Source organism: Phoca vitulina, unplaced genomic scaffold, assembly GCF_004348235.1.
Source record: "Phoca vitulina isolate PV1807 unplaced genomic scaffold, GSC_HSeal_1.0 scaffold48, whole genome shotgun sequence".
Classification (NCBI taxonomy): domain Eukaryota; kingdom Metazoa; phylum Chordata; class Mammalia; order Carnivora; family Phocidae; genus Phoca; species Phoca vitulina.
The window spans coordinates 8,005,002-8,018,227 of NW_022589751.1; the positions used below are offsets into that span (position 1 = coordinate 8,005,002).

General features: G+C 37.3%; 1 protein-coding gene across 2 annotated transcripts in view; it reads left to right on the forward strand.

Moving 5' to 3' along the window:
* Nucleotides 1-273: 273 nt before the first annotated feature.
* The window catches only part of HELLS (helicase, lymphoid specific), a 37,296-nt gene continuing 24,343 nt past the window's right edge, over nucleotides 274-13,226 (forward strand). Inside the window, exons 1-6 of one of the 2 annotated variants that reach the window (XM_032432512.1) lie at nucleotides 274-1,403; nucleotides 1,477-1,598; nucleotides 7,029-7,151; nucleotides 10,138-10,194; nucleotides 12,801-12,837; nucleotides 12,924-12,988. In XM_032432512.1, coding sequence (XP_032288403.1) covers nucleotides 1,494-1,598; nucleotides 7,029-7,151; nucleotides 10,138-10,194; nucleotides 12,801-12,837; nucleotides 12,924-12,988 — 387 coding nt within the window. In that variant the 5' untranslated portion in view covers nucleotides 274-1,403; nucleotides 1,477-1,493. The remainder of the gene's footprint in view (nucleotides 1,404-1,476; nucleotides 1,599-7,028; nucleotides 7,152-10,137; nucleotides 10,195-12,800; nucleotides 12,838-12,923; nucleotides 12,989-13,226) is intronic. The other variant, XM_032432511.1, reaches the window with a different exon arrangement.

The following is a 13,226-nucleotide window of genomic DNA, read 5'->3' on the forward strand; positions in this document are numbered from 1 at the left end:
AGGATGGAATTATAGGCTGAAGTAAAAAACCAGTAACAAAAGTCCAGTCTCTTCTTTCAGGTGCCCATTCTAATTATTGGTCTTTTTTTTTAAGATTTATTTAATTTAGAGAGAGAGAAAGAGAGCGCACCAGCGCGGGTGAGCAGGAGAAGGGGCAGAGGGGAGAATCTCAAGCGGACTCGCCTTGGAGTGGGAAGCCTGCCTCAGGGCTCATCCCATGACCCTCAGATCATGGGGGAGCTGAAATCAAGTTAGTCGCCTAACCGACTGAGCCACCCAAGTGTCCCTGGTCTATTCTTGAATCTTTTGTCTTTTCTACCAGCCACTCCACTCGCTTTATCACTACATTCAATTCTCCCTTATCCTGAAACACCTTTCTTGAACTCTGCCATAATCTTACTTTCCTATTTTTCTCTCCCATTTCACACACAACAGAGCTCTCTTCTGGGTCATTTTGGGGAGTTTTCACCCAAAATGTGCACTGTGCACTAAGGATGGTGAGTGAGATGGGCAGTATTTGTCACTGACATCCTCACCTGAATACTCATACATATTTCCTGCCTAAAGGATCATTGGTTGGCAGGATTTAATCATATCAGCCAGTGTGTTAAGGTGCCTTGCAAATAAGAGCGCTACTAAAGTATTGTGTAGTTCCGAACCATCATCCAATACGTGAAGAAATTGGGCCCTCCACAGTGGGCAGACTCACTCGTCCAGTGTTACAGAGCTAGTTAAAAGCTAACTTCTGCGGCAGAACCCCGTTTTCCCAAGACAGACATCTAGGTAATAGCTCACCGTCGCCCGGGTGGGTTCTGATGAAAACTACATTGAGCCAAATCTCGCGCCTCCGGGATTCGGGGGCGGGGCGGGGAGCACGAAGTATCGCGAGATGACGGCTTTTCCCGCGAAGTAGAAGCGCGCGTTTTTCCTTGGCTGGGGATTTAGTGAGGAGGCCGGGCAGGCAGCGGCTGTGAGACTTCGGCGCGCGGCGTTGCAGTCGCTGAGAGCCGAGGACTGGGTTCCGGAGTGTGTGTCCAGCCATGCCCGCGCAGCGGTCCGCGAGCAGCGGTGGTGAGTGAGGAGACCCTTCCTCCGGGCGCCGGCGGCGGTGTCCGGGCCGGGGGGGAGGGGGACAGCATGGAGGCTGCAGCCGAGATTGGTGGGTTGAGGTGACTCGGGGCAGAGACTGAGGAAAGGAGGGCAAGAAGCTGTGGAGGGCACCCGGAATTGCACGTAAGTGCACGATATAGGAGATTTACACGGGGGGGCTGCATTTTCGCGAGCATCCCGACTGGTCAGCTGGGGTCCTGGCCACTTGTTGACATTGTGGAGACCCAGGATATCTTCAGAGGGCTGATGCTGGCGTCCCCGTGGGTCTTCAGCTTTTGCCTCAAATGCATCCGGTAAGATTGTTGACTGTGGGAGTTGAGTGGTAATTTTTTAAAACTGCGGTTTAAAAACTTTCTCCCCTCTTAGGGTCCCTGACTCCAGATATGGTTGAACAACCGGAGCCTGCCGTGATTACCCAGGCCATGCTGGAGGAGGAAGAACAGCTTGAGGCTGCTGGACTTGAGAGGGAGCGGAAGATGATCGAAAAGGTAATTTAGGAATCAAGTTCCTTGTCATTGAAGCCAGTAGTAAGCTTCCTCGGAGCTTGGGTTTGTTCTTCGGTCTGCTTTTTTCATAATCTTTAAAATGGGCTTTGTTATTTATCTATTTGCATGGTTGCTCGCGCTATCTTTGAGGCACCTTTGCTCGTGCTTTGGGTGATGCTTCTGTGAGATGTAGTCTTGGTCTGAGAGTATTTCAAGTTGCTTCTTTAGCTAGATTAATTCTTCCAAAATCGGTAGTGAATTTCTTAGATATTTTAGTGCCATTGACCACCCAAGTGATAAACTTGTTTTCTGTTTTCCTTTTGATTTCTTCGACTAGTGCTAAGTAAGATTGTTTAGATAAAAATGGGGTGTACTTTTTCAGTGATAAGTGTTTTTCTTTTACAGAGTATATATTTTGTAGATGAGTGAAAGCAGTTTTTAACCACTTGAAAATTCAGTTTGTTTTTTTTTTAAGATTTTATTTATTTGACCAAGAGAGACACAGCTAGAAGAGGGAACACAAGCAGGGGGAGTGGGAGAGGGAGAAGCAGGCTTCCCGCGGAGCAGGGAGCCCGATGCGGGGCTCGATCCCAGGACCCTGGGATCATGACCTGAGCCAAAGGCAGTCGCTTAACGACTGAGCCACCCAGGCCTCTGAAAATTCAGTAATTAAGTGTTTTTCACTCCCATTAATAAAGCCCCATGTTGCTGCTTCATTATTGCGTGTGCAAGAAAAGGAGTGATAGCCACTAGCACTTACGTGCTGCCTACTAAGTGATTTTCTTGTAATAATTTATTTAGCACTCCCAATATTCTGATGCTGTAGGTACTTTTGGTGTCTCTCCATTTACATATGAGGAAACTGGGGCAGTTGGGTCATACACCAGTGAACCTGAATTTGAACTCTGGCTGTCTTCAGCGTTCTTGTCCTTAACCCTATACCTAAGGAAATAAACATTAATATTTAATGAACTCCATGCAATTACAAAACTACTTAAATTGGGAAATAATGCACCTCAAAGACAATTAGTGAATCAGTTGGTTCCCTGCTATTTTACGTCAACAGAAATGATTCTTTTGCTAGCACTGTTAACACCACATGAACACTGTTGTGAATGTTGTACATGTATTTACTAATTGGATCCTCAACAAGACTATAAAGTAGATACTGCTTTTCATTATAACTTTTAAACTTACTAGTTTAATTACTAGTCTAAAGTATTATTTTTATTAAAGCATTCTGTGAAGTAGGTTGTTTTCACTTCATTTTACAGATGAGAAAACTGAGACATGTAGAGAATGTGCGGGGAGGAGGGAATTCCACAGCTTTAAGTGATAGAGCCAAGATTGTAATGTAGGCCATGTGATTCCAGAATTCACACTTTCTAACCACCATGCTGTACTTTGACTCCAGTAATACTAGTTTTGTTATTTGTCATCCGTAGTTGACCATAATCAGTTACGGTAATGTTAAGAAGTTTTAATAGAATTGGGAAGTCGACCATGAACCACCTTTTTATCTTTCCTCATTGTATAAATTTTCGTAGTACTTTATTTCACAGTATTATCATTACTTGCTTGCTATCATTTTGTTTATTGAGAGGACGTCACTTACTGTTTCTTTTTTGTTGGCTGTGCACCTAGCAAATAGGCAATCAGTAAATTGTTTATTGAATTTCAAACTATGGAAAAAATATTTTATAATATATTACATAGCATATATAAGATTACATAAATAAAATAAATGTACTTACTAGCCATATAACCAGATGATATTTATAAAAGGTGAATCCTGGGGCAAGTGTCCAGAATTGAATCAATCAACTTCAGAGGTTGTAAGAATGATATCAGCCTTCATTTTGAGTAGTGTATCTTCAGTTTTGTGACTCTTGAAGATTGTTGGGTAAGAAAGTACTATTTGAAGAAAGATTCTAGGTACAATAAGAATACATTTCCAGAATGCATTAATTCAAGGGATGAAACATTTTCACATTTTTCTTTTAAAAGATTTTATTTTTAAGTAATCTTCACCCCCAACGTGGGGCTTGAACTTACAACCCTGAGATCAAGAGTCACATGTTCCATTGACTAAGCCTGTCAGGTGCCCACATTTCCACATTCCAGATCTCTCAAAATTTATAGTACCATAAGTATTTGCTGATTAAACTAGGAATCAAAATGACATACTTTAAGTGAAATATTTAAGCTTTTGAACAAATGTTTTGCAATCAGTCCAAAATTTTTTTGGAATTGTTATTGTTGAGGGATAGGTATGGTAAAGCTAGCTTTTCTTTAGCAGTTATTCATCACAGAACTTAAAATAGCAGTTTTTTTTAAGATTTTATTTATTTTGTCAGAGAGAGAGAGGAGCAAGCACAAGCAGGGGGAATGGCAGGCAGGGGAGAAGCAGGTTCCCCGCTGAGCAAGGAGCCTGATGTGAGGCTCGATCCCAGGACTCTGGGATCATGACCCAAGCCAAAGGCAGCCGCTTAACCTACTGAGCCACCCAGGTGCCCCAAAAAAGCAATTTTTAATTGCCTTTAATTTAATTTAATTAAGCATTTTCAATCCTTCCATGAATAAATTGCATAGCTCTCTTCAGTTCTTACACTAAAACCAGGGTGTGATTTGCCAAAAAGCTAGTAGTATTATGGTCTATTATTATATTGCTTTTTCATGTATAGGTATTGAAAGAATTTGATTAATTGTCACACTTTTCACTTATAAGTTGTTCCTTACTTGACCATGGGGGAAATTCTAAGAATTAGTCTCTCCCTACTTGTCTTTGGAGGCCAAAAAATTCATTGTACAAAAATAAAGATTCCTTTTCTTTTGGGAGAATACAGTATTTATGGGCATATATTTAGAAGTACTTAAGAGCTTGCTTAAGATTCTTAATGAGAAGCATTTACTTTGCTTTAGGAGATTGCAAGCTTTGTAAAGTAGAGAATGGCTTTGACATTGATTTGCTACAGTTATTTTCGTTGGCTTTTCACCTGCATTTCCTTTTGAAAGAAGTCATTGTTAGTCTAGAAGACTTAAGAGTAGCATTAATGTGTACATAGTGGGGGAGGGGAAAGGTAAGAGTTGCGATAAGTGTTAGGTAAAAGGAAAATAGTTCATATTTTGTGGAGTGAAGTGTAACTCCACGCCCCACTCCCAAATCTGGTGTTGGTATTGGGAGAGAGAATGAAGTAGACAGTGGGGAATTGATGCCGCTGGTGTCCATTGGCATGCTCTTTAATTCTAGTTATCAAAAGACTCTTCCTGCCAGGCATTCAGTGCTTTCCACAGACAGAGCTGCAATTTACCTTAATACAACAAATAAAATTGTTAAGAAACAGTAATGGTAGATAAGGCTTATTACAAAATTATTTTGAAATACGGAAGGTTGGTGTTAAAGGTTAATAAGTGATTTAGTTTCCTAATTATATTACTTACAAATTAGTGTAACATATTATCTTTAATCTTTAATTACTTAAAAAAATGTGTGCTAAATTATTCTGAACAGGATTTAAGGTAGCAGATATATCTAAATTAAGCCCAGAATATTTTAACTGAAATTTAAAACAAATTTTAAAAGTTAAGGATTTTTTCAGGGGCACCTGGCTGGCTCAGTTGGTGGAGCATGCGACACTTGATCTCAGGTTTGTGAGTTCGAGCCCCATGTTGGGTGTAGAGATTACTTAAAAATAAAATCTTCACGAAAAAAATTTTTTTTCAAATTCTAAGTAATTTCATCTTTCAATTTATAATAATCTATTTCATTCATTGACTATGGTAATCACAGTAACATTGGTAATGGTAAAAGAAACGCTGTCTTAATTGTAAGAGGTCAACAGTTTATCTGCATGGATAGGATTGTTTTATGGGTTTTTTTTAAATATTTAGTTGTTCTGAAATGTGTATTTCCATTGGATTTATTCTTAGGTATTGTCATTGCTTTTGTAATAGAAAAATGTATTTTGAATGAAAAGCTGGAGAGATGATAGAATATCTAGGAAATACAAGCCAATAGACATACAGTGGTGTCTGAATTACGGGGTCAAGCCTTAAACATTAAACATTTAAATATTAAAGTTAATTAGGTTATGCTAACTCAGCCTCTGTGTGCGAACCCTCATGCACACACACTTTGTCTCAGGAGTAGAATTGCTGGTTGGTAAGGTTTGCGTGTATTTGGCTTTGATAGGTGAATTCAACTCTTGATTCACTTCAGCGCACTTAGTGTGTTGTGAGTTTTTTTGTTTTAAAATTCAGATTATACTGAGTTGACATATTATGAACTGGATTGTGCCTGTTTAGGTAAATAAAGTTTTATTGGAACATAGCCTTGCCCATTTGTTTCTATATAGTCTATTACTGCTCTTGTACAAAAAGGCAGAATTGAGTGTTTATAAGCCATGTGCTCAATATTTAAATATTTACCCTTTGGTCCTTTACAGAAAAAATTTGTGGACCACTGAACTATACTATTTATTTGTTGCTTTTGTTTTTCATCTTGTGCCTTCTGGTATTTTTCAAAATATTTTACTTTGTCATTGTGAACTTGGAGAGGATTCCTCCTCAGCCACTAGCCTATTGTAGACTTAGAAATCACTTAATGAATAAATGGTGTGTAAAAGTTATATAGAAAGCAGGCTTGTAATTTGAAGGTGTACAAAAGTGAAAGATAGAGCTAAGAATAGGAATAAAACAAGCCTAAAAAGAAGGGCAAAACTTCAGGGGACACAATGCTGAGAGGAAGAAACTTATAATAAATCATAAGTAGTTAAGCATGTTGAAATATTTTGACAATGCAGTTTTTGTTTTGTTTTGTTTTTTGTTTTCTAAAGTAATCTCTAGGCTCAACTGGGGCTTGAACTCATAACCCTGAGATCAAGAGTTGCATGCTTTACCAACTGAGCCAGCCAGGCATCTGGACAATATAGTTTTATAATTCTAAGAATAGTTGTTCTCGTTCCTAGCCAATTAAATTATTTTTTAATTCTAATGCTCTTTCAAATAAAACTAGTGTGTAAAATTTTTCTGAAATCATTTGATTGTTTAAAAATTTAAATCTACTTGAATTAAATGATTACTTTCTAATGTTAATTTTATATGTTTCAAAAATGGACCCTCAGTTCAGTGGATGCCAGTAAATGTGTCCGGTGTCTGAAATTTTGATATTTTGGTATCCAAGCTGCATCATACCAAATGGCATGTTGAACCCAGGCATCCTATTTTTTCAGCTATTTGTTCTAGTTTTTGGTTTGGAAAATAAACCAATGTTAGTAAAGTTAATACTAGAAAAATCTTTTTTTCCCCATTAATTACAGGAAATAAATTAAACTCAGAGCATTTAGCCATTTTTTTTTTTTTACGTCTTAATGCAAAACATCACACACAAAGGTCAGAAAACTTAATAATCATGGAAATTTTCTTTTTGGGTAGGCTCGCATGTCGTGGGATAGAGAGTCTGTGGACATTCGGTACCGTAGACTTCAACATTTGCTTGAGAAAAGCAATATCTACTCCAAATTTTTATTGACTAAAATGGAACAGCAACAACTAGAGGTATGTGTATGTAATTGTTTAACAGTCACTTTATTGAGATAAAAATCACATGCAGTAAGCTGCACACATTTTAAGTTTACTGTTTGATGAGTTTTGACCAGTGTATAGACCTGTGTAACCACCAGCACAATCAAGATCAGGAGCATTTCCATTACCCCCAAGAAATTTTCTTGTCTCAGTGATCCCCATGCCTGGCCCCCAGACCACTGATTTCTGTTTTCTGTCACAATAGATTGGTATTGCTTTTTCTAGAATATTATATAAATGGAACCATGCGGTAAGCACTTTATTGTGTCTTGCCTCTTTAGCTCAGCATATTGAGATTCACTTGTGTTTATTCAGTGGGCCATTCTCTTTATTCCTGAGAAGCATTCCACTGTATGAATATACCTCTGTTTATTTTTCTGATTTTTATCCTGTCTAGTGATAGTTTTTGGATGCTGGAAATTGTGAACTTTATGTTGCTTAGTCTTTTTTTTTAAATTGCTTTATTAAGATATAATTGATATATGCAGAACACATGTATGTAGTGTACAATTTTATGTTTTGACGTGTATACACCCATGAAGCCACCACAATCAAGATAATGAACATAACCATCAACTCAAAAAATTGTACCCCCCCTTTTTTTTTAAGTTGAGGTATAATTGACATATAACGTAAGTTTCAGGTTATGATTCAATATTTGTATATATTGTGAAATGATCACAGTAAGTCTAGTTAACATCTATTACCATACATAGTTAAAAAATTTTTTCTTATAATAAGAAATTTTAAGCTTTACTCTCTTAGCAACTTTTAAATATGCAAGGGAGTATTACTAACTACAGTCACCATGCTGTATAGTACATACCCCTGACTTATTTTATAGCTGGATATTTGTACCTTTTGACCTGTTACTCATTCCCACCACCACCAATCATCAGTCTTTTCTCTGTATTTATGAGCTTGGGGTGTTTTGTTGTGTTGTGTTATATATGGTATTTGTCTAAGTCTGACTCATTTCACTTAGCATAATGCCCACAAGGTCCATTCATATTGTTTCAAAAGGCAAGGTTCCGTTCTTTTTCATGACTGAATTCCTGCCCCTTTTTAAATTTTCTCCCATCCTTCACTGCCTGTCTTCCTCACCAAATAGTCACTGATCTGCTTTCTGTTATTATAGATTCATTTGCATTTTCTTTTGGTGATATATTCTTTTAGCTTTTATATTTCTGGAAAAGTCTTCATTTGCTTTTGTTTTCGAAAGATATTTTTATTGAGTAAAGAATTTATTTTTCTTCAGTGCTTCCTTTCTCCTGCCCAGGTGTCCCCACCCCTATGATGTTTCACTGTTTTCTAGTTTACATTGAATGTGACAAAACCAAAATCATTTTTTTTTTTTTTAAGATTTTATTTATTTGAGAGAGATCATGAGGGGGGAAAAGAGGAGCAGAGGGAGAGAGAGAATTGGGCTCCCTGCTAAGCAGGGACTGATGTGGGACTCTATCCCAGGATCCAAGACCTGAGCCAAAGGCAGATGCTTAACCAACTGAGCCACCCAGGTGCCCCGACAAACCCAAAGTCTTAATGATGGTCCACAAGACTATAAGCAGTCTAGCTCTCCTTTAACCCTATTACCTTTCCAGACTTCATTCCAGGTGTGTTTTCTGCCTTTGGGCCTTTGCACTGGCTGTTTTGTGCCTGGAGCCATCTTCTCGTAGATATCTGCATAGCTTACTTCATCACCTTCAAGCCCTGGCTTAAACATTTTCCCGAGGAAGCCTGCCCTAACAGCCTCGAATGAAATTGCTGTCTGACACCTTTACCACGTGCACACTCCTGACCCCCTTTTCCTTGTTCTGTTCTTCCCATTGTACTTACTATAAGATACTATATAATTTATTTATCGCCCACTAGAACATACGAAGATTTAAAAATTTGTGCAAATATCAAGGCTACAGTAATGCCCTGTGTCCCCATCATTCACATTTCACAGTTATCAGTCAAGATTTTGCTTTTGCTAAATATTTTTTCCTTTGTTGATAAACCTTTGTATGGTAAAATGAGACACAGATATAGGAAAGTAAAACAATCACACTTAATGAGTTATTTTAAGGCATATATCTTTTTAAAGATTTTATTATTTATTTGACAAAGAGAGAGAGCAAGTGTGCACAAGCAGGGAGGAAGGGCAGAGGGAGAGGGAGAAGCAGGCTCCCCACTGAACAGGGAGCCCGATGTAGGACTCGATCCCAGGACCTTGGGATCATGACCTGAGCCAAAGGCAGACACTTAACTGACTGAGCCACCCAGGCGCCCAAGGCATATATCTTTTAACCACCTTTTGGGAATGGTTTGAATCCCTTTTTGTCTGTCTTTTAAAGTTTTGTTAGGGTGCATACGGAACAGCTTTTAGTCTGGTAGTAACTCAGCCCCTCATCTGAGCACTCTTGTCACTTTGCCTGATGGGTATGAACTGTTCCTGATCCCCTGTAAGCACAGGGATTATTCCACGTGCTATTTTCTAGTGGCCTTGGTTTTCTTATACTCATGTCACTGATCAATACTCAGCCTGAAGTCTTGACTGCGTATCTTAAGGGCTTTTTTTGTGTACCTGACCTTGGGTACGCTAGCTGCTCTGTTTTGTACCCTTGTCTCTTCAACTCAGGGAGGCTGTGAGCTGTTAAGATTGTCCCTTCATTATTTGCACTTGGAAATTGCCTTCAGGCAGTAAACTGCACAATCAAGATTCATCTCATGTTTCCCTTTGTCAGCGTTCACTCTCTTTTGCTGCATATTGTCTGAAAACCACTGTTTAATATATTTATCTGGTGTAAGGCAGGAGGGTAAGTCTGTTCCCTGTTGCTCCATAAAGGCTTGAAGTGCAAGTTCTCCCTTGTTTTTAAATCTTTATATAGTTCTTCATTGTGCACATGTTATTTGAGATGTGTGTTTTATACTTTGCATTTTCTACTTGTGATGCTAAGAAAAAATTATCTTACAGGAACAGAAGAAGAAAGAGAAATTGGAGAGAAAAAAGGAATCTTTAAAGGTTACTAAGGTAATATATAGTAAGCTAGAAAATCCTGTATGTTACCTTAAGTATTGAAGAAATTCTTCTGTAGTCTTAATTTTATAGATCATCTACTTAATTTTAACCTTTATTTGAAAACCTATCTTTGTTATAAGCTGCATAGAAACATGTAAAATCTGTTTCTCAGTATTTTTAGGTATGGAAGGAAAGCTAAAGTATAACCCTTTTGGTTTCTTAATTCTGTTTTTCATAATGGCAAAATTTCACTCTTATAAGTGGTCAGCTCTTTTGGTGCTCATAATGATTATTCCTTCCCCTTAATGCCTCCAACCTCATCATGTCAACATGGATCCATAATAATTTAAATTTGTATCTTGTGCATAGCTGCAGCAGTGGAGCCAAAATTGGAGCAGATTAAGTATATCTGCTAATAACATTTCAGATAATAGATCATTCATTTAGGGAGAGCCTGAGTTTTAGATGTGATGTTTGGAATAAATTTGTTTTAACATGAAGCTGTTTAATGCCATATTGTTGGGAATTGTATAAACAAGAGTTGTACTAGTGAAAAGAGAGGGCAACATTTAGAGTACTTACTGTGTGTCATGTATTCTAAGCTTTACATTTATTTTTTATTTTTTTAAGTAAGCTCTATACCCAGCATGGGGCTCGAACTCAAGACCCTGAGGTCAAGAGTCACATGCTCCACTGACTGACTGAGCTAGCCAGGTGCCTCTACATTTTTTTTTTTAATTTCAGAACATCTCTTAGGTAATGTTCTTATCCCCATTTTACATATAAAGAAGCTGAGGCAAAGAGATAAAGTATGATCCATCCTCATTATTCATAGATTCCATATTTGCCTGTTAGCCTACTTGTAAAATTTATTTGTGACTCCAGAATCAATACTTGGGTTTTCATGGTCACTCACAGACATGTGGCTATGCAGAATGGCAAAAAATTTGAGTCTCTAACTTACACATTCCCAACCAAGGTTAAACAAAGTGGTGTTCTGCCTTACTTAAGCTGTTACTCTGTAAACAAATGTCCTTTTCATGGTTGATTTTATGTCATGATTTTTGCATTTTTGTGGGTTTTGTTGATTTTGCTGTTAAAATGGTAGCCCTCGGCCATATTGTGCTGAAGTGCCGTCTAGTGTTTCTAATGCAAGAAGGCTGTGCGGTGCCTTATGAAGGAAATATGTGTGTTTGAGCTAAGCTTCCTTCAGGCATGGATTATAGTGCCGTTGGCTCTGAGTTCAGTGTTAACATATATATTAAATAAGATGTCCTTAAACAGCAACACATACGAAACAGGGTTGTCTTGATCAGTTGATAAATTGTGACCAGAGGCTTGCTGGAACTTAAGCTTGTATTTCTCCTAGAAGCAATGATTCAGTGTTCACTGATCCAGTATTCATAGTTATCGTATAGAACAGAACGAGAATTGACTGTAACTTGCTGAAAGTCATATATTCAATAAATAGTATTGCTGGAGTTAGTTTCCGACCTCACACTTCTTTATTAACCTGACTTTATTAGGTAATATCAAAATGCCAATAAGGGTACCCTTAAGTCCACTTGATTCTTAGTGTGGTTAGTGGTAATGTTAAAGTACAAATAGATAATTTTACAATAAAAACAATTACTGAACAATTACTGAACAAATAGATAATTTTACAATAAAAACAAAACTGATAATATTTGACTCTGTTATTAATTCCAGGGACTTTTTTTAGGTTTTTGAAGAATATATACTTATAAGATAATTTTACTTGTTTAATCATTTACCCCCTACTCTTCAACCTGTAGGTTTAATGTATTGTTCAGTTTTGCCCAGCTAACTTTTTGTACCAGGGTTTTGGTTTTTCTCCCCCGCTGTATTCTAAAGGTGTGAACCATTAAGTTCTGTCTGTTCCATCTCACCAGTCCCTTTTGGTAATTTATATTTTTAATCCTCTAACTTTTTAACTTTAAAATTTACCTTCTTGGGGCACGTGGCTGATTCAGTCAGTTGGTAGAGCACGTGACTCTGATCTCAGGTTGGGAGTTTGAGCCCCATGTTTGGTGTGGGGTTTATATAAAAAAAATAATAAAATTTACCTTTGTTATTTTGATTTCTTACACATATTGTCTCTCTCTTCTTGATCTTCTTATCCAACTCTCATTTTGAAACTTTTTTTTTAACATCTCTTCCTTTCCTGTATTTCCCCTCACTAATATTTTTACATCCATATTCTCTTTTATTTCTGCTTTCACTTGTATTTAATTTAAAAATGTACTGAAAATGAGTAGTTCTTCAGTATCCTGCCCATTGAATATCTTCAGTATAAACCTGCAGTTACAGAAAATGTACATGGTAATTTCAAAATAAAAATGCCCTCTGTGTTTAATTTGGAACTATATCAAATGGAAAAAATTTGAGGAAAGTAGAGTCATCAAGAAAAAGGAATATGGTTATAAACAAGTTCTAGTGGGGAAATGTAGAAATAGGTTAAATGTTGGTAAGAATAATAGTAAAGAGTTGTAGATGTGGCTCAAATGCAAGGAACATTTAACATTTACTTAATGTCTTTTAATATGTAACACCATAAAGTCCTTAGAAGAATAATATCCTAAATTCTTGTTTTGTAGGGTAAAAATTCCATTGATGCAAGTGAGGAGAATGCAGGTAAACTTCCTTGTTCTACTTTTGAACAGTATGTTTATATTTTTGCTTTTATTGCTATTAAAAATAAAATGATTTTTTTTTAATAGTTATGAGAAAGAAGAGAGGAAGAGAAGATGAATCCTACAATATTTCAGAGGTCATGTCAAAAGAGGTAAAAATAAAGTGGGGAGGGCACATAAGATTCACTGTTGAGTAAAACCTGTTGTGGATTTTGAACCAGCTTTAGCTGTATGGATTGCTGTTACTTATTTGGCTTTTCAGATTGTTAAGGGACTATTTCAGGGAAGAAAATGGCACCGTCTTCCTGTTTGTTAAGGGAACATGAGCTTGGCCTAATTAGAAATAATTATAATAAAAAAGAAATTACTATTATCAGAAATTTCTCATAA